The sequence below is a fragment of the Corylus avellana genome, chromosome 11, assembly GCF_965113065.1.
Source record: "Corylus avellana chromosome 11, dhCorAvel1.hap1.2, whole genome shotgun sequence".
NCBI classification, from domain to species: domain Eukaryota; kingdom Viridiplantae; phylum Streptophyta; class Magnoliopsida; order Fagales; family Betulaceae; genus Corylus; species Corylus avellana.
Window position 1 is genome coordinate 242,940 of NC_142500.1, and position 18,923 is coordinate 261,862.

The 18,923-nt window shown below is 36.7% G+C and overlaps 4 protein-coding genes across 8 annotated transcripts; 2 read left to right on the forward strand and 2 right to left on the reverse strand.

Moving 5' to 3' along the window:
• Positions 1-1,307: 1,307 nt before the first annotated feature.
• Positions 1,308-7,446, forward strand: LOC132165369 (Riboflavin synthase-like superfamily protein). The gene is made up of 13 exons (XM_088511623.1): positions 1,308-1,911; positions 2,015-2,177; positions 2,617-2,665; positions 3,346-3,987; positions 4,727-5,110; positions 5,190-5,285; positions 5,426-5,541; positions 5,619-5,789; positions 5,877-6,033; positions 6,125-6,313; positions 6,432-6,560; positions 6,690-6,768; positions 7,324-7,446. The coding sequence occupies exons 1-13, from the start codon at positions 1,323-1,325 to the stop codon at positions 7,431-7,433; spliced, it is 2,874 nt and encodes a 957-aa protein (XP_088367749.1). The 5' UTR covers positions 1,308-1,322; the 3' UTR covers positions 7,434-7,446.
• LOC132165368 (uncharacterized) lies at positions 3,893-9,816 on the reverse strand. 5 transcript variants are annotated; one of them, XR_015909423.1, is made up of 3 exons: positions 9,447-9,816; positions 7,805-7,991; positions 3,893-3,959 (listed from the first exon to the last, which is right to left on the reverse strand). XR_015909423.1 is itself a non-coding variant. In XM_059575897.2 (2 exons), the coding sequence occupies exons 1-2, from the start codon at positions 9,629-9,631 to the stop codon at positions 7,856-7,858; spliced, it is 321 nt and encodes a 106-aa protein (XP_059431880.1). In that variant the 5' UTR covers positions 9,632-9,814; the 3' UTR covers positions 7,537-7,855. The 5 variants fall into 5 exon arrangements, 1 of the variants encoding a protein (XP_059431880.1); XR_015909421.1 differs by having other exon boundaries at positions 3,917-4,000; XR_015909420.1 differs by lacking the exon at positions 3,893-3,959 and adding an exon at positions 5,140-5,216.
• Positions 9,817-11,579: 1,763 nt separating this feature from the next.
• On the forward strand, positions 11,580-13,114 carry PRXQ (Thioredoxin superfamily protein). The gene is made up of 4 exons (XM_059576710.2): positions 11,580-11,890; positions 11,964-12,101; positions 12,345-12,434; positions 12,699-13,114. The coding sequence occupies exons 1-4, from the start codon at positions 11,696-11,698 to the stop codon at positions 12,915-12,917; spliced, it is 642 nt and encodes a 213-aa protein (XP_059432693.1). The 5' UTR covers positions 11,580-11,695; the 3' UTR covers positions 12,918-13,114.
• Positions 13,115-13,519: 405 nt separating this feature from the next.
• Positions 13,520-16,873, reverse strand: FMO1 (flavin-dependent monooxygenase 1). Its single transcript, XM_059577621.2, has 5 exons — positions 16,439-16,873; positions 15,484-15,724; positions 14,466-14,644; positions 13,981-14,330; positions 13,520-13,868 (listed from the first exon to the last, which is right to left on the reverse strand). Exons 1-5 carry the CDS (start codon positions 16,871-16,873, stop codon positions 13,520-13,522), a joined length of 1,554 nt encoding a protein of 517 aa, XP_059433604.2.
• Between the last annotated feature and the right edge of the window lie 2,050 nt (positions 16,874-18,923).

The following is an 18,923-nucleotide window of genomic DNA, read 5'->3' on the forward strand; positions in this document are numbered from 1 at the left end:
GACCACGGGCTGCCTATCATTAAGTGTTTTCAAGCGGAGACCCCTTTAGCCCTTTAGTTTACTTTCAGAAAGAAAGGCTTCTAGAAAGCTAATTAATCCGGGCTTTCTTTGCATGATTTTACCATGAATTACCTATAAGCTACTACATACAACATCCACGTGATCGATCACTTCTTCTTTCGCCAAAATTTCAACTCCTGGTAAGTGGGCAATATATATTGATCAGCAAGTTAATTTGTTCCTTTCATCTCTCTCTTTCTCTCACTATCACCCATTTGATTAAATCCTCCACATAATTTGTTCTTCACCTCTTTCTATTTTTCTATTTTCTTTTATATATATATATAGATGTTAATATGTTATGCAGCTAGGAACGATCGAGAAGCAGCTAGGGTAAAGTCACCGATGTAGCAGTCAATGATTACCAGATACCATAATATTATAGGTACGTAGCAAAAAGTCAATTTCCGATAATCTCATTTTTATAATATGGGAAATGGAATGAATAATCAAAAAACCAATGATTACAACTATGATCAGAAATGAATTCCTAAAAGCAATGATTGCATCAGTCAAAAGTTAACTGGGGGCTTTAAGTATATATATGACATCAGAACCGCATGCAATTTTACTTGAATAACTACAAACAGCGCCGCATTAAAATTGTGAAAAAACTACCCATTATTAATTAATTAATTAATTACCACCTCTACTCAAATGTAAATATTAGACCATAAATAAAATGAAATGATTCCACCTCATTTTGTAATCCAACTCACTCCTCCACCTTCTATATATATATATATATATATTCTATTAAACTCAGGCTCTCTAAATTATTTGCAACAAAAAGAATCTACATTCTGCAGCAACAAATAAAAAACTATTCCACCGGAGTCTGGAGCCATTGTTTGTGCCTTTTATGGTTCAATTTGTTCCTCAAAACTCGTTAATCTTTATAACAGAACAATAAATTAATTAATTAATTAATTTTAAAATTTTAAATTTATGGATGAATACAGCATAATCATAATATTGTATATACGGTAGGGGCGAAAATCTCAACTACTCTTAGAAGCACGACTAAGGCACGAAGGCGTTGAAATCGTGTGTGGAGATTGGTTGAGAGGTGTTTGTCTTGTTTTACTATTTTAGTTTAGTGTTTTAAGACCATTTGGCTCCCTAACGTGTCAATCAAGATTCAAAGCTAACTTCTCTCTCTCTCTCTCTCTCTTTTTCTCTGTGTGTATGTGTATGGGCTTTTACAAAGCAGAAATTAAAGATACAGAGGAGGAGTTGAATTTACCTGACGAGAGAAAGTGATGAGGTTGTCGTCGTCGTCTTTTGGAAGATGCAGTTCGAGGCGGTCCAATTGTAGCCGCGCATTCGAACAATTTGAAGACAGTGAAGACGACTCCGGCGAACATGGAATCGGCGGGGCAATGCTGCCGATATTTCTCAACGACCTGAGACGGAACGATGACCAGGACACAGTCGAAGTCACGCTGGAGCTCGAGGAAGACTCCATTGTCGTCTGCAGCGTCACGCCGACGACGACCGCCGCGACCGGAGAGGTAGAGCCGGAAGGATTTTTGGCGAGGAGCCTCTCCGTGACGTCGAGAATCCGGCGGAAATTCCCGTGGCTGAAATCGCAGTCGAGCTCGCGGACGTCGGCGTCGGACACGGAGGAGCGCAACACGATATCAGCCCGCGACGCTCGCAAAATCAGAGCGGGACTTCAACGGACGAGATCGAGCGCACAGCAAGCGCTCAAAGGTCTGAGATTCATCAGCAAAAGCACCGCCAAGGGAGCTTCCCACGCCGACGAGTTGTGCAGAAATGTGGAGGCCAGGTTCGACTCGCTCGCCAAGGATGGCTTGCTTGCTCGAGAAGACTTCGGTGAATGCATAGGTAATTAATTAACAGTAAATATATTAATTATTTTTATTTTATTTTCTGATAGAGGTTAATTAGTTACAGAGATGAACAAAACTGAAAAATTGTGGTTGGGCAGGGATGGGGAAGGAGTCGAAGGAGTTTGCGGTGGGGATATTCGACGCGTTGGCGCGGAGGAGGAGACAGAATGTAGGGAGGATCACAAAAGAAGAGCTTCGTGACTTCTGGCTCCAGATTTCGGACCAGAGCTTTGACGCCCGCCTTCAGATCTTCTTCGACATGTACGGCCTAGAATCCTCTTCATTTTACTGCACTTCCTTGTTTTTTCTTCTTTTTGCTGATTTTGAATTTTATTGTTATAACCGAAAGAAAAAGTTAAAACAGAAATATACAAAGGAAGAGATGGGAATTTGGAGGGGTGGGGTCAAATATAGTTGACATTACATATTGTATATTTCCTTGCCTCATCGAAATACAAGTGAAAAAAACAAGAGGATCAATAATGGGTAGCTACTTTGCATAGGTGATGAGGCATCGGGGTATCTTTTCATGTTATGGGTATTAAACAAGTTTATCCTGGATGTTAGACTGCCTACTTCGTGACAATCATTTCAATTCGAGGGTGGGACTAATAGTAGTAATAAATTAATATTTTCGAATATTCATTCGTTCTTGTCTTCTTGAGCAGAAGAACTTTAATGTATTTTTTTATTTTTGCAGGGCGGATAGCAACGAGGATGGAAGAATTACGAGGGAGGAAGTGCAAGAGGTGAGCAACATTTTTTTTTTTTTCCTTATAAAGTTTTGTTTCAAATATATTGAGTGGATGAAATTTTTTTCAACTCAATTTACTAAATTGACATGCATTTTTAATAGAGTATATGTTTATTATATCTATTTAAAAAATTATATGCGAAAATCATATGCATTTTTAATATATGTTAGTTTAATAAACTGAATTGATAAAATTTTTCTCCAATCCAATTTAAAAGAAAAATTTGTCCTTAATTTTGTACGGGTAAAGAGTTGCATCTCGCATGCACATTTACAAAATTCACCGGGCACAAAACATCGTCGTTTTTGCTCTCACTTGGGCTTGTTGGCAGGGACAAACTACATATAGATTAAGGAGAGCCGTACCTCCCTTGGTTTTCAATTTTCTTTAAATTTGTTTTATTAAGTTATATATATAGGCATAAAAATTAAGCTAGACCTCTATCAAATTTAAATTTAACACCTCATTCATAATTTGACTCTTCTGGTTGCTTATTATGCCTTGGCAACAACAAAAGGATGGCACCTTTTCACGTGTTCTGAAAATTGAAAATTCTTATAGAACCATAGATATATAGATGGTGCACAATTCATAAGGGAAGTTCGTGAATTAATTGCATGTTAGGAATAGGACGATAGCATTAAGCTTCACTATGTTTCTCTATTTAATTACAGCTTATAATGCTCAGCGCATCTGCAAACAAGCTATCGAAGCTAAAAGAACAGGCTGAAGAATATGCTTCATTGATTATGGAAGAACTAGATCCAGAAAACCTTGGATATATTGAGGTAATTAAAACCCTTCTTCAACTGGCTATCATGTCACTGTTCTTTACTGTCACAACAATATTTGAACCCTTTCTTCTTCTTCTTCTTCTTGGTTCTTGTACTCAGTTATGGCAATTAGAAACACTTCTTCTACAAAGAGACAATTACATGAATAACAGCAGACCACTGAGCATAGCAAGTGTAGGGTGGAGTCAGAACCTGAGTTCCTTGGCGCCTATGAATGTGATGCGAAGAGTAAGCGGATCAATCCGGTGTCTGATACTAGAGAATTGGCGGAGGGGTTGGATTTTGTTGTTGTGGTTGATTGCCATGGCAGGCCTTTTCATCTGGAAATTCATCCAATACAGAAATAGGGCAGCATTTCACGTCCTGGGTTATTGCTTGCCAACGGCCAAAGGGGCTGCAGAGACTCTCAAGCTCAACATGGCTCTAGTCCTCGTACCCGTTTGTCGAAACACGCTGACATGGCTTCGGTCCACAAGAGCCAGGGCCTTTGTCCCCTTTGACGACAATATTAATTTCCACAAGGTAATAGGAGTCACTAATTCATGAGTAGGGTGTTTATAAATAAAGAAACGACTCACATTTAGGGACACTAGACTGTAGTCGAAGAGTAATGCTACTCTTTACATGCACCCATCTTACACCGACTGATGTGACGTATTTTAAATATTTTTTCATATTAGTCGCTTAAAAAAAGAATCACTTAATACGCTACATCACCGGGTATGATTTGGGTATAAAGACTAGCATTATTTATACTCAAGTATTAAAAACCAAACTATAGAAAGAAAAAAAATACCAAACAAAATGGCTATCATAGCTTGTATGCACACCTGCCTTTTGGAGTACTAGGAGCGATTTTGATTAAAAGTTGTGCTACTTTTCACACTCAATTATCACACTAATTTTACATTGGCTAACATAACGTATTTTAAGAGGCTTATGATATCAGTTATTTAAATAAAACAATAAAAAAAATCACTTACAACATGTCACATTAGCCAATGTGAATTGAGTATAAAGAGTAGCATTACTACTAATACTTTTAGAGTTGATATCTATCCCCAATAAATAAGAGTAATGCTAGAAATCTCATTTTTATCTTAAAAGTATCCTACAATGATGATGTGACAATTCCAACCAACTCCTTATATATATATATATATATATATATATATAAACTACCTTGTAATTAGAGGACAATCACTTATTCACAGTGCAGTTTAAATCATTCTTACAATTCCCTTATCATTTTACTTGACAGGTGATTGCATGTGCTATAGTCATTGGAGTGTTCGTTCATGCGGGAACCCATCTGGCATGCGACTTTCCTCGCCTTATAAACTCATCTCCAGAAGAATTTGCCTTGATATCTTCCGATTTCGGAAACAAAAAGCCCACGTACAAAGACCTATTGAAGGGCGTTGAAGGCGTGACTGGGATTTCCATGGTGGTTTTAATGGCCGTTTCATTCACTCTAGCAACACCTCAGTTCAGGAAAAATGTGGTGAGGCTGCCTGCACCGTTCAACAGATTGACGGGCTTCAATGCATTTTGGTACTCCCATCACCTTCTGGGGCTCGTCTACATTTTGGTACTTGTTCATGGAACCTTCTTGTTCTTTAGCCACCGGTGGTATCAGAAAACGGTAAGGATCGTTTGTGAGTAAGACACAAGAGGATTGCTAACCACTAGTATTGGAACTGAATGCTTTGCTAACTTTCCAGACATGGATGTACGTCTCTGTTCCATTACTGCTCTACATAGCAGAGCGGAGTGTGCGAACGTGTAGATCAGAGCATTATTCAGTTAAAATATTGAAGGTAATGGATTTTTCATAACAAAACAACTGATATATTAGCTTCTCCAGGCTATGATAGAAGTAGTAGATGTTTAAGAATAGCAACATTTTTTTTTTTTGGTGGAGAACCAGAGATTTTCAACACGTTCTTGTTCATTGCAGATTTCAGTACTACCAGGAAATGTTTTTTGTTTAATCATGTCCAAGCCTCCGGGATTCAAGTACACAAGCGGGCAGTACATATTTCTGCAATGCCCAAAAATCTCTCAATTTGAATGGTAAGAATTGCTCAGCTTCCCCTCTCAAAACCTCCATTCCTAGGAAATGTGATTTCGTAATCCTTTGTCCTTTCCAGGCATCCATTTTCGATAACTTCAGCGCCAGGAGATGATTACCTAAGTGTTCACATCCGGACTGTAGGAGACTGGACGCAAGAATTGAAGCGAATTTTCACTGAGGTTGAGGGTTTACCATCTATCATTGGTCGAGCCAAATTTAGTGTATTCGGGCAAGTGGCTCAGAGAGGGTATGACAGTCTAACATTACCTTCTTTGATTGGCATACAGACAAAATACATAGGGAGATGTCAACTCAGTTTAGTTTATTGATGCAGCCAACCCAGATTGTTTGTTGATGGCCCATATGGAGCTCCAGCGCAGGACTATAAAAATTATGATGTCTTGCTACTAGTTGGACTTGGAATTGGGGCTACCCCTTTTATAAGCATCCTTAGAGATCTTCTAAACAATACAAGAACAGAAGAACCACTGGTAGAATTCATATTCAAGCATACCACTTCTCTTTATTTTTAGAACACTTTTTCTCTTTCAGATTTTGATGTTTCACATTCTGTTGGCCTAGGATTCGAACACAGATACCACCATCTCAGTTGACAGCTTCAATAGTTTTACATCTTCAAATTTGACACCGGGTGGAAGGAAGAAGTGCCAGAGAATTAAAAATGCTCATTTCTACTGGGTTACCAGAGAAACCGGGTCCTTTGAATGGTTTAAAGGAGTAATGGACGAAGTAGCAGAAATGGATCACAAAGTAATGCATAATGACTTTTTTAAGTTTTAATCACTGCCCATCAAAATTATATGTACTTTGAATCATCACAAATGAGCAGGCAAGTGACTGTTGACTCTCTCCTCTTATATATATTTAGGGTCAAATTGAGCTTCACAACTACCTTACAAGTGTATATGAAGAGCACGATGCAAGGTCAACATTGATCACAATGGTTCAAGCTCTCAACCATGCCAAACATGGGGTTGACATCCTATCAGGAACCCGAGTAAGATCTTTCATTACCTTTACAGTGAACAGACACAAGTTTTCCATATAGCCAATCAACAAATATGGGCAGCGGAAGGCACTTAGCAATCTTATGGCCTAAACAGTGGTATGTATTGATTTGTTACAGGTCAGGACGCACTTTGCTAGGCCTAATTGGAAAGAGGTGTTTACTAAAATAGCTTCAAAGTATCCATATGCAACAGTAGGTAAAGATACTCTACCAAAACACAATTGTTAATACAGAGCCATATGCCATCATGCATGCAAACTGAGCGATGTAATGCTGAGATCAGAGGGTGGAACCGGGTGCATACCGTTAAGGAAAAAACTTCACTAGCAGCCATCCGATTCAACAACTCAGCGCCAAATGACTCAAATGAAATAGATATAAACAGCCGAACTCTTAAGAAGCCTTTAACTCAACTCATTGGGCTTGGATTGCCCAACATGTTTTGCACCTACAGTTCTAGCTCTATTCAGGGGTCTCGACTAAAGTAGAGATTTAAAATGTCAAGTAAATGGGATATATCAGAAATATATTAGAATTTTTGTGATGTATAGAACTGTAGGTCATCTTATTTGAAGTTATTTCATTCTATTTATCAATTAAGGTGGCCACGGTAGTCTAAACAGAAAACCCTCACATTATGATAAATTGACTCATGTAGCCCACAATTGTTTAGACTCTAGGATGCATGAACATGAATAATCTCCAGGATACAGAAGGTCGTCTAACGGTAAAAGAGATTGTTACTTTGCAGGGGTTTTCTACTGTGGGATGCCAGTTTTGGCAAAGGAGCTGAAGAAGCTATCTTACGAGCTGACTCGCAAGACCTCCACACGCTTCGAGTTTCACAAGGAGTATTTTTGAAGTAAAGGGATTGCCATCAAAATACCAGCTTATTTTGTTGTAATTATTCTAATGATTCTAAAGAAAAAGATATCATGTATCAATGATGGTAGCTCACAAGATGTAAATGCAATTACTATGTATTACTCATTTACTAGTTCAGTCCAACAGAAGAGAATTTTATAAAACAAAGAAAGGAAAATGCAAATAGTAGATTTCTTGCTTCAATGACTCCAAATTGGCCCCCCTCCGTAAATCCCCCACCAAAAAATATATATCAGCAAAATCATTCATCTATTGATGAAGTGAGACTAATTGCCTGCCTTGGAGCTGAAAATTATCCAAATTTTTCTCTTTGCGCGTAAGTAGCTATAATCAGCAGAAAAGTTTACCTGTAAATGATAACACTGAAGTTGGCATAAAATGAGAAGGACGGGGTGGAATCAATTATCTTTCAATCTCTTGAGAAGTTTGGAAGCCCAGCGTTGAACACGTCGCTTCAGTGTGTACCCAAATACAACCCCAACAACAAAGGAAATAGCACAAAGCTTTGAGCAAGTCCACAGTGATATCATTTGTCTGCAACCAGACATACAATAATAGCCATTTTGGAAGAGAAAATTGAAAAATATAAGGAGAGGAAGAAAAAAAATTTAATAATTGCAGTTTGGTTTCCATTGACAAAACAGAGCCATTATAGAATCTCCAATTTACACAGTTTAGACAATTTGCAGGAGCTTTCTTGCTGAACTCACTAAACTGCTAACCAGCATCCACCACACCAGATTTTTTAAAACTATCCAAAAGTTATTTAAAACAAGCAGTACCTATAGCCCAAATAGTGTAAGCGTAAAATTTCAGGCTGCAAAATGGCTGGCCTAAACTCTTCCGGTGTCTATAAACCAAGTTCAGGAAGCACCATAACCAAAGCTTAGTGGAATTTTATCTGACAAAGGAATCAGTAAAAATTTGGTAAGCACTGTCACCAGAACGTTTTTGTTGCATCCATATTGTATCGACAGAAAATACTACTAAACAAGTGGCATTCATGGTGACAAAAACCAGCAAAACAACCTTATATCACTCTACAACCAAATTTCAGGACAACCTAGAGTCACGCTCTACCGAAACACCACCAATCACTTGTAAAATGACACATACCATGACTGGTACCATAATTCTGAATACAAATATATTCAGCGGCGGAGTCGGGGGGTGAGAGGGGGCAAATAACCCCTCAATTTTGGTTGTTTTATTTTGGGTCATTCAATTCCTCAAACCGCAGAAGAGTGAGTTTTGGTTCATTGAGTTTTTGAATTTTAAGGATTTTCAAGTCCTTCAGTTTTGTTTCCTTTGCAAACTTTAGGTGACATGTAACCGCTGCATATTGACGCCCTGCAGGTGCTTATATCATTTTGAAATGCATGCTGGAATTGTCCAAGTGTGGAGTATAATTTTGACACTGGTGCATGAGAATGTACTAGGAGCAACATATATAGGTTTTTGGATTTTAGATTGAAAATTGGACTTCGAAGAGAGAAAGAGGGCAAAGCTTATATAAAAAGGTCCATCATAAAGACAGAGGGATTGCTGTTGGCAAGTTTGACTATAAATTTCGTTAGTTATATTCTTTAATATTTTTAATCAATTTTTTTTTCAACTCTAGGTTTCAATTTTGCCCCTATGAATCAAAATCCCAGCTCCGCCATTGAATATATTAGGAAAGACCCAAATCCGTTCTAAATTCTCAATCCACATAACTTTGCCTAACATTACTGGGTAACTACTTGTTAACAGCCTTCACCATCATACTAACAAACATGTACATCGAACCTCAGTATTTAAGCTTTGGAAAATGCTGAGAAATTCATTCATATTAATACCAAAGAAACCATTTTGTATAACAGGAAGAAGCTCATACAAAAAAAAAAAAATTAAAATAAATACAACATATTGACATTGTAAATCAAAAAGAGAGAGAGAGAGAGAGAGAGAGAGAGAGAGAGAGAGAGAGAGAGAGAGTAGTGGAAGTACCGAGGAGCCCTGGTGACCAAAACATGAGACGGATCAGAAGAAGAAGATAAAGCGGCAGAAACTCCTCCTCCTCCTCCCCCTCTACCGCCACTCAAATAGGGAGTCTCGGATAAAGGAGAAGAGCTGGAAGAGCCTAACTTCGTCTCCTTTGAGACTTTAGGAATCAATTTCTGTAACCCCTCCATTTCTCAAACCTCCAAAACACACGAAAACGAACACAATCGGACCCAGAAGACCAAACCCAACTAACAATTCAACAAACCCGCACCCGTAAAAGATAAGGAAAAGAACAATAAGAAGAAAAATTGATGATGAATCGTGGTTTAAGGGCTTTAGGATGGTTCATGCGCTCATCACTCCCTAGTCCGTAGAGTTGTTGAAATGAGAAGGTGGATTTTCTGCCTGGGATGCAGCCCAACCTCCATATATTGGACTATTTGCCTGGGATGGGCCCTTTCACCGTCAAAACAGGGCCTTGAAATGATTTTTTTTTTTTAAGGAAATGGGTTACATGGGATCAAGCAATAATACCAGAGTGGGCAACCAAGCAAGAAAGGTAGTACAAACAAATTGAAACAATAGGCAATAGTTTCATTTATGATCCTAAAAGATTCAAATATGAAACGGGCCTCTCTAAAGGCAGCACAAGGTGGTAATAAACAGCAAAATGACTCAATGAAGAGGCCTAAGCGGTAAAAGCTACAACTATTATAAAATGGTTGTTGTAGGAGAGGTACTGTCGAAAACCGGAATGGAGCTGTCGATGAAGAACGAACACTAGCTACAAAACAAAAGTCTCCTCCATTGAAAAGGGTAAAGTTGATATTTAGCAATAATAGTTTTGAGTAAAAGTCGGTCCAAGATATGAAGAGTTTAAATTTATGAAAGTAGTCTAGCAAAGACTAGTCAGAGTAAAGCTGACATATGTTTTGATTCCAATATGAAATGAAGGCAAGCTTAATGATGTTCAAAATTTGATTCAACTGTATTAACAACTGTGATAGATATTCCAATATCAATTTTATTTTGAATTTTCAGGGCTGATACGGAAATCTCACTCTGACTTCCAACTGAGATTGATTGGGTTTGAAGCTTTTAAGACCAAAGAAGCAATTTCTGAAGTTTCTATAAGTCCAATTTTTTTCGTTTTTGAAAATTCCTTGGAGTCAATTTCTGAAGTTTCTTTGAACGTATCTCTGTATTTATGATGCTTTTAATATATAGAAAATGTATAATTTAGGGCTATTACTTACCTGGGATCGGGATGTGCAGTCAACAGACTTACAATTCAAACGCTGAAATCATATTGGTAATAACTGCGAAAGTTCCCCCGGCCCCTCTTGATTGTTTCAATTTCTAAAGAGATTAAAAATAGGAAAGAAAATGCAAAATCACTACTGTATTGTAAATAGCTTTATGGAGTACAAAAATTGACTGAAAACTTTATATGGTAAATAAAATTGACAAAATAGTTCTTCCACCCTACTTCCATCCAAAAAAATTTTTAGCCAAAGCCATCATAATACCATGCCATCACCAATTATGGTGTAACACATGTCTCATATTTGGCTATAAAGAATGGCGGAGTCATCCTATTTTGTTGAATCACTGTCAAGTAACAATATAATTATTTTATTAAAAAAAAATTAAAAACTGAAAGGGGGGGGGGGGGGGTTGGACCATTCCCTAATGGCCAAATGGGGTGACTGAACCATCCATTTCAATTTTTATTTTTTTGTTTTATATTTTTTATTTAAAGGACACATTTCATAATATAATTGATGTTGATATAGTATTATTACGATTTTCGTTAAAATTGTGGGTAGAAGCTGGGTGCAAAGACTTGTTTGTTAAGAGTAATGTTATATATCACATTTTTATATCACTTTGTTGGTGTGATAATGTCAATCAACCCTTCTATTAATGCTTTTCTTGTTTTTTCAAAAAAAAAAAAATTAATAATAACAAAAGATTCCAGGGCTAATTAGCAAAGTGAAATAAAAGTGTGGTATATCGCATTTCTCTTTTGTTTAAGTTGTTAGCCCTTCAATTTTTATTTATTTTTTATTTTTTCCTTAAAAATAATTTAGTGCTATCATTTCATGTAGATAGACAGGTGCCCTGTAAATGAGAGGTTGGGGTCAGCAATCGTCCACGCCAGAAGCCAATCTATCCCCATTCCCTGTCTTTCCCAAGTAAATGTAAACAGATAGGAATGCAGAAGAGCCCTTCATTGCTCTCTCTATCCCATGGCTTCCCTCACTCTCCCAAACCACTCTCTGCCCTCTCTACTCCACACACAATCTCCCAGACACCCATTGTCTCATAACCTCCCATTTCTCTCCAAATCATCCCAATCCCAGTTTTATGGCCTCAAAGTCTCTTATTCTTCCTCTTTGTCAATCCCATCTTCTTCCTCAGCCAAGGGCTCCATTTTTGCCAAGGTACATTACTCACTGTATAGAATTATGTTTATAGTGTATTTTTGTAAGGGTTACAATGAATGTTTCTTGACAGGTGAACAAAGGTACGGTCCCACCATCATTCACATTGAAAGATCAGGATGGAAGAAATGTGAACCTCTCTAAATTCAAAGGCAAGCCAGTGGTGGTCTATTTCTACCCTGCTGATGAGACCCCTGGCTGCACCAAACAGGTTCTTTTTTTTTTTTTTCTTTTTTGTTTTGTTACCAGGTTAACTATATGAATTATGTTAGCTAATGGGCAGCCTGGAATAATGTTGTTCTTCCTGCTGCAGAATCATAATTCATGTTTAGATTGAGAATATTATTGTCAATGTTTTGTGGGTTTTAACTGTTGTGAGAATAGATTCACATTGATATACAGAGCCTTTTAAGGGTTATGCAGAGCAGGGCCTAACCATTTGATACCCCGACAGGCTTGTGCTTTCAGGGATTCCTATGAGAAATTTAAGAAAGCAGGAGCAGAGGTTGTTGGGATTAGCGGTGATGATCCATCATCTCACAAGGTATAATAAGATCACAAATTCTAAACATGCATGAAGTCATAAGCACTAGTATTATATTTTGGATGCTTTCAAGTATATTCTTTTTTAATGTTTCTTGGTAAGCTTTTGCGATTTCAAGACTTTTAAGCTATTAAAAAAATATTCATAACTCATCCTACCAACATCAATCACCCTTGAGAGTTTTTTAGCCATTTTAGGCTCCTAGTTAGCTAGTTGTTGCTAATCATGCTTAAAGTTGACAAAGAAAGGTTTAAATGTTTGTAGGCTTTTGCAAAGAAATATAGGCTTCCTTTCACTTTGCTGAGTGACGAGGGAAACAAGGTGAGGAAAGAGTGGGGAGTGCCATCAGATCTGTTCGGAACACTGCCTGGGAGACAGACCTATGTTCTTGACAAGAAAGGAGAGGTTCAACTCATCTACAACAACCAGTTCCAACCTGAAAAGCATGTTGATGAGACCTTGAAACTACTTCAAAGCCTTTGAGCCTCTTTATAGTCTTCTTCTTTTTTTGTTTCCCCTTCGAAAAGTATTTTTATCTTGTATGATTCAAGCCCTTTGTAATTAGTAATTACTTTAGTTGTTAGCCACCAGGTGTGAAGGTGATCATTTCTGCTCTAGAACAGAACACCAAACTATTTTGAATTTTTCAGGGAATGAAAATCAAGCGTGGTGACTGTTTTGTTTAAAAGACAATTGAGATATTAAATGCTTACTATATAACAATTTTCTGGACAATATAAAACTGCAAATACTTTTTATTCAAACTAAACATAGAGATCTTTAATCCTCCTCTGCATGCTATGTATATTTATTATATCTATTATCTTTTATGTATTATATATGAATAATGTTACACTTACTTCCTTTTTTTGGCACAATTTTTTTCACATACATAAAGTAGATTTTAAAATCACCATTGAATATGAGATAGATCATCCAATTGTGATTTTAAAAGTCACCTATAGTGTGAAAAATAAGTGTAAAGAAGTGTGAGTAAGTATAGCATTACTCGTCATATTTTTATATATATTATCTTTAAGTACTTAAACGATTATAAGATATAAATTACACTAGAAATCTCTCGCTCAGATATCACTGCTTTCCTTGTAGTCTTCACCACAATAGGGGCTAAATGCTTCTGAAAACCAGTTCTTCTTCCTCCAAGAATTCCATCCCATCTCTTCACATATTTCATCACCGTGATTGATGCTAAAAGTTGAAATGCAATGCCTTTTATAGAACCTAGTGGTTCTCTTTGATATTTCAATCTCTTGAGTAGTCTGCTGAATCATCTTCTCAACACTTGGGAGCTTGAATTTGTCATCTACAAGACGAGCTAGCCATATGGAACGCAGCTCCGAAGAGTGAAGGTTTGCGACACTTTCTATGTAACCCACAAAAGCCATGTTTGGAATCAATGGATGGATTGTACCCCTGCAATCAAAAAAGGCCAAAAAAAAAAAAAAACTTCTCCATTATTCTTGATCCCTTGAAATATAGTTTGATTATGACAACAATTTTAACAATGTTTTTCTTAATTAATTACCTGTACAAATTCATGACCCCAGAAGGATATTCTAGCAAACTACGAAAAGGCTCTGGTAAGATGGTCTTGAGCTTTTTCTTCCCATCAAAACCAGTTGCAAGAATCACAACATCAGCCTCCAGTTTAGTGTCATCATCGAATTCAATTCCTTCCTTTGAAAACCACCACTTTGATGCTTTTTTGAAGACAATCTTCCCCTTATCAGCTTCAGGGAAGAAATTTTCTGGCATAATAGCCATCTGACATGATGCATAGTCTTCCTCAAAAGGGTGGTCTGGTCTTAATCCATACTTCTGCAGAGGAAGTTTCCATAGCAAATAGGACTCGATAAATTTTGACACTCCACGCCTCTGTTGAAAATCATATAATAACATTAGCCCCTCTAGCTAGTACTCCTCATCAGCCACAATATTTTGTGCTGCTAAATATATATTAATTTGTTAGTGCATATAAATATATGCACTAATTAAGAGATGTGGATTTACCATGGGAGATAAAAGAAGGCAAAGAAGGGCCCTGAGAAAGCTTTGGTTTGGTCTTGCATGTAGGAACTGAGACAACCTTGTTGAGTAGAACAAGTAGAATGGCAAACCCCAAACCCTGTAATGGGGAACCGTCCAGTGCAAAGTCCTTACCACCATGGTGCATGGTTGTCCATTTGGTCCTACAAAAACAATTACACAGCACATTAAATCATCATTTATCTCAAAAATTTAAATAAATTATTAAGTGAAATTAAGTAAATTATAGAATCAAAGTTTAAAGTCAGGGCATCTGCTTTGATAAATGTTAGTTATCTAAGAAAAAAAAAAACAAGAAATTGGCATGACAGTTACTTTTTCTTTACGAAGAAAATATCAGGAACAGAGAAGTTAATTATTTTCTTGCATAATACATCCAAATTGTCCCATGCATGTCATGAGAGTTTGACATGTGGGTTATCTGAAGAAATTTCCAAGATTGGGCCAAATATGGAGCAGACAAGACCGCCTTTGTTCAAGTGGGGGGTGTTGAAAATTGACACATGCCCAACCTTTTTCCTCATAGTACATCAGCAGTAATAAAGTCAAAAACTGATGTGTGGAATTCCAAGTTTTATGATTTAGAATCGTTTGAAACATGTTCATCCATAAAAGTCAAATAAATCTTAATCGTATCAAACCATGCAAATTCCAACTGGACGTGGAAAATCAGCAGCATATGCTTATTTTATCTTGGATGCCAAGCTAGCTAGCCCCCACCACTCCCAAAAATAGAAAGTCTTTTCTACTATAATGAAATACACAATTTGTGCACCCCACATGAATTCATGAATTCTCTCTATATCTTTGAAGATGGCGTAGGGTAGGCTTCCACTAATTATCTTTTGTGTTGGAAAGGAAAGGAAGGAAATACTCGATCAACCACAAAAAGGATGAGAAGAACTTTTGAAAACCTTTTTTTTTTCACTTGTTTGCATCTATATACATATAAATATATAAATTAAGGTCTAAGTATATATACCTTGGTTGGCCTCTGCGCACTCCAGTGCTAAATCAATTGCTGATTTCTTGTAGCCAATGACTGCAACCTTCTTCCCCTCAAGTAGTTTTGAAGCAGCTTCCTTGTCAAGTTTACAGTAATCAATGGAATGCAAAACCTGGCCCTGAAATATCTCAGGGCCTCTGTTGCGTGGAAATTCCGGAAATTTTGGTAAATCCCCGTATTTTCCAATGCAAACCACAATAAACTCGAAGGCGTACCACTGAATGAAGCAAATAAACAAAAGTCGTTATTTATATTATCTACTCCTCCATAAACTGATCAGTTAATGTGAAAGCAGTATTAATGATAATTAACAACCATCTATATATATATATATATATATATATATATATATATATATATATATATATAAAATAGGAACTTTGGTTGCATAATTTTTTATATATATTAATGTCAACTGTGTATATATATATATATATATATATATATAAAATAGGAACTTTGGTTGCATAATTTTTTATATATATTAATGTCAACTGTGTTAAATCACTTATTCTAAAAGTTTGCGAACCTTCAAATTAAGCAAAAGCTGACAAAAAATAATTATTATTTAATTAATTTGTTGGATGAAAGTATCAAAGGATTACACAAAACTCTTATAATTAATAGCAAGAAATCCGGCGTCTAAGAAAAGACCTAGCAAAACATGTGGGACTTCAAAGAAGTTTATGGTTGATACGACTATATATATATATATCATGAGACTCATGACTGAGGTGTACGTCGCAATTTCCTTCTACTTCTAGGAAAAGAAAGATGCAAGAAAAATCGTGTTACTTTTTTTACTTTCTCTGTTTTCTTTGGAGCCCTAAGACAATTAATATATGGGCTCAGACAAGTACGCCAATTGTTGTACAATATCCTTAATTTTGTTTGGAGAAATTAAGAATATGTATATATATATAGTAACAACCTGAATAGTTTCTGAATGGTTGGTTTGCACAGCAACCTCCCAAACAGGGTGTCCGGGCAACAGATTCCCCGGTTTGCCGGTGAAATCAGCAGCTGCTTCCCGGTCACCAACAAACCTGATCTCCACTACCTTTGTGTTGAACCGGACGCATTTGAGCACATCAAAGTGCTCAGCATAGGATTGCAAGTAGTCCAATATCTCCGTATGGGACGGAAAAGTGTTGTTGTCCCTTTCAGGCCAAGGGAAATCGGAAAACTCATAATCACAGCGATAGGACTGAAGCTTTGTGGAGTTGTATGAACAGTGCCTCCAGACTCCTCCAATGGAGTCGGTGGCTTCAAAAACAATGGGGTTGTGGTGGGCTAGCTGTTTAGCGGCTGCTAAGCCGCTCACCCCAGCCCCGATTATGGCAATTTTTGAGACGACGGGAGCCATAATAATAACAATATCAGTGGACTTTTTGGCTTCAAATGTGTTTGGTTGGACGTAGAGAAAATGGGAAGCAAAGGATCGGTATTTATAGGAGTTTGCATTGCATGGGTTGGTCACCCAAAGAGCACGTGAAATGGACTTTTAGGAGCATAATTATATTGGGTTGGTGAAGGTCAAAACATGACTATTTTATTCATCGAGTGAAATTCAGTAGTGAGGAAGAGGAACTTTCGTCCACTTACTGGTTTTCCTTTCACCTTCTTAATTAATTAGGTACATGGCAATTTATTCTAGAGAATTTTTTTGTACCTCCATTAGTTCTAGTCAATCAATCCGATCGACAAGTTTATATGTCAGAAAAAAAAAAACAAAGAAACAAATTTTACCTTTCTATTTCTATTATATGTACCTAGCTACCGGTTGCCTTGCAATATTTGCTACTCGATTCCCTTAAATATACCGCCACCAAAACAAAAACAAAACTAGTAGTGTGCTCCTTTCAATACACAAAACGCTCACAATTTCCATTTTTACTTTATATAACAATAAGAATTTCCTACTTGACTATTCAAATTGAGAACGGTAATTACATGAACATTCATCTCTTATCTATCTCTTTTCAAAAAAAAAAAAAAAAAAAATCATCCAAATTACTGCACCGAATTCAAGCAGTCAATATATAATTAATTACAAAAGTTCCTGACCTACCATTGCCACAAGACCACAATGTAGACAAGCAAATCCTTTTCACATAGTAATAAGTAATTGGGGGTGGTTTTATTCATCGTTTTCATATTGCAGGGAGACCAAAGATGATAATATATATGACTTGAGCAGTTGTACATACAGATCATTTAACTCCAAAAGATGAAAAGATAGAAAGTGGAATATTAATGGCGATCGTATAAAGACACAAACAAGTAGTTTACACATAATTTCTTGATGTACACCGATGGACTTAGAAGAAGGGAATTTCTGGGTAGTGTATAGTGCAAGCTAGCCAGCTAGTGATTCTCAATGTTAAAACCAGTCCACGGCAAGAGGACCGATCAATCAATGCGTTCCCTGGACGAAGCACATATAATCACATGGGCCACCAACTTGGTGGGTAAGGCTTCCAACTTCCAACATAATTCCCCTTTACCCATCTTTATCTCTTCTTTCTACAAAGTTGAAAACTTTTGTTTTTAATGGAGACTGACACCATGAGGCCGTGTCGTCATATATGACATAGAAAAATAATTAATGTCAATATTTTTTTATCTTATTTTATAAATTAAGTATTAAATTTATGAATATAAGTTAAAGGTAAATTACTACAAATCTAATGACTAATCTATTTAATTTATAAGAAAATATATAAAATATATATATATATATATATATATACATGGGTAAAATATTAATACCAACAATTTCTCAATATGGTATACCAAAATAATTGAGATCTTAGCAAAGAAGATATCGCAAGAATCCACCCAATAAGAGAGGGAGAGGGATTTGGAAAGTAAAAGGCAGGATTTGACAAGTAAAAGGCAGGATTTGACAAGTAATGCAATATTGCAGTACTGGGCATGCAGCAGAGTTGTACATGTGGACTGGGCATGCAGCAGAGTTGTACATGTGGACTTTAATCACCCAAGTTCTTTTTGGCCCTCACTTCGTGTCGTGGCCATTCATCTACGCTCATGCCATGAGTGTCGTTTTTTTTGGGTCAACCTGATTTTTCCTTCAAATTTACCATTTTTATTTATTTTATTTTTCATTTTAGGAAATATTTCAGTTAGTAAGAATTTTATTACCATCTTACTTTTCATGACAAAATTAAATCCTTATGTAATAAATTGAGTTTTCCCCCTTTTTTTTCTGAAAAATTGATCGGTTTCCTCAACTATATATTAATTAAGTATGGCTTGTACGTGTAGACTTCGTTTAATATTGGTATGTCCTCGAGAGGTAGTTCAATCGACTGGAACCACGCCTAATAAAGCGGAGATCACTAGTTCAAACCTCTCTCCCCCCTCTTGTGCGAACATGTAAAAATAAAAAAATT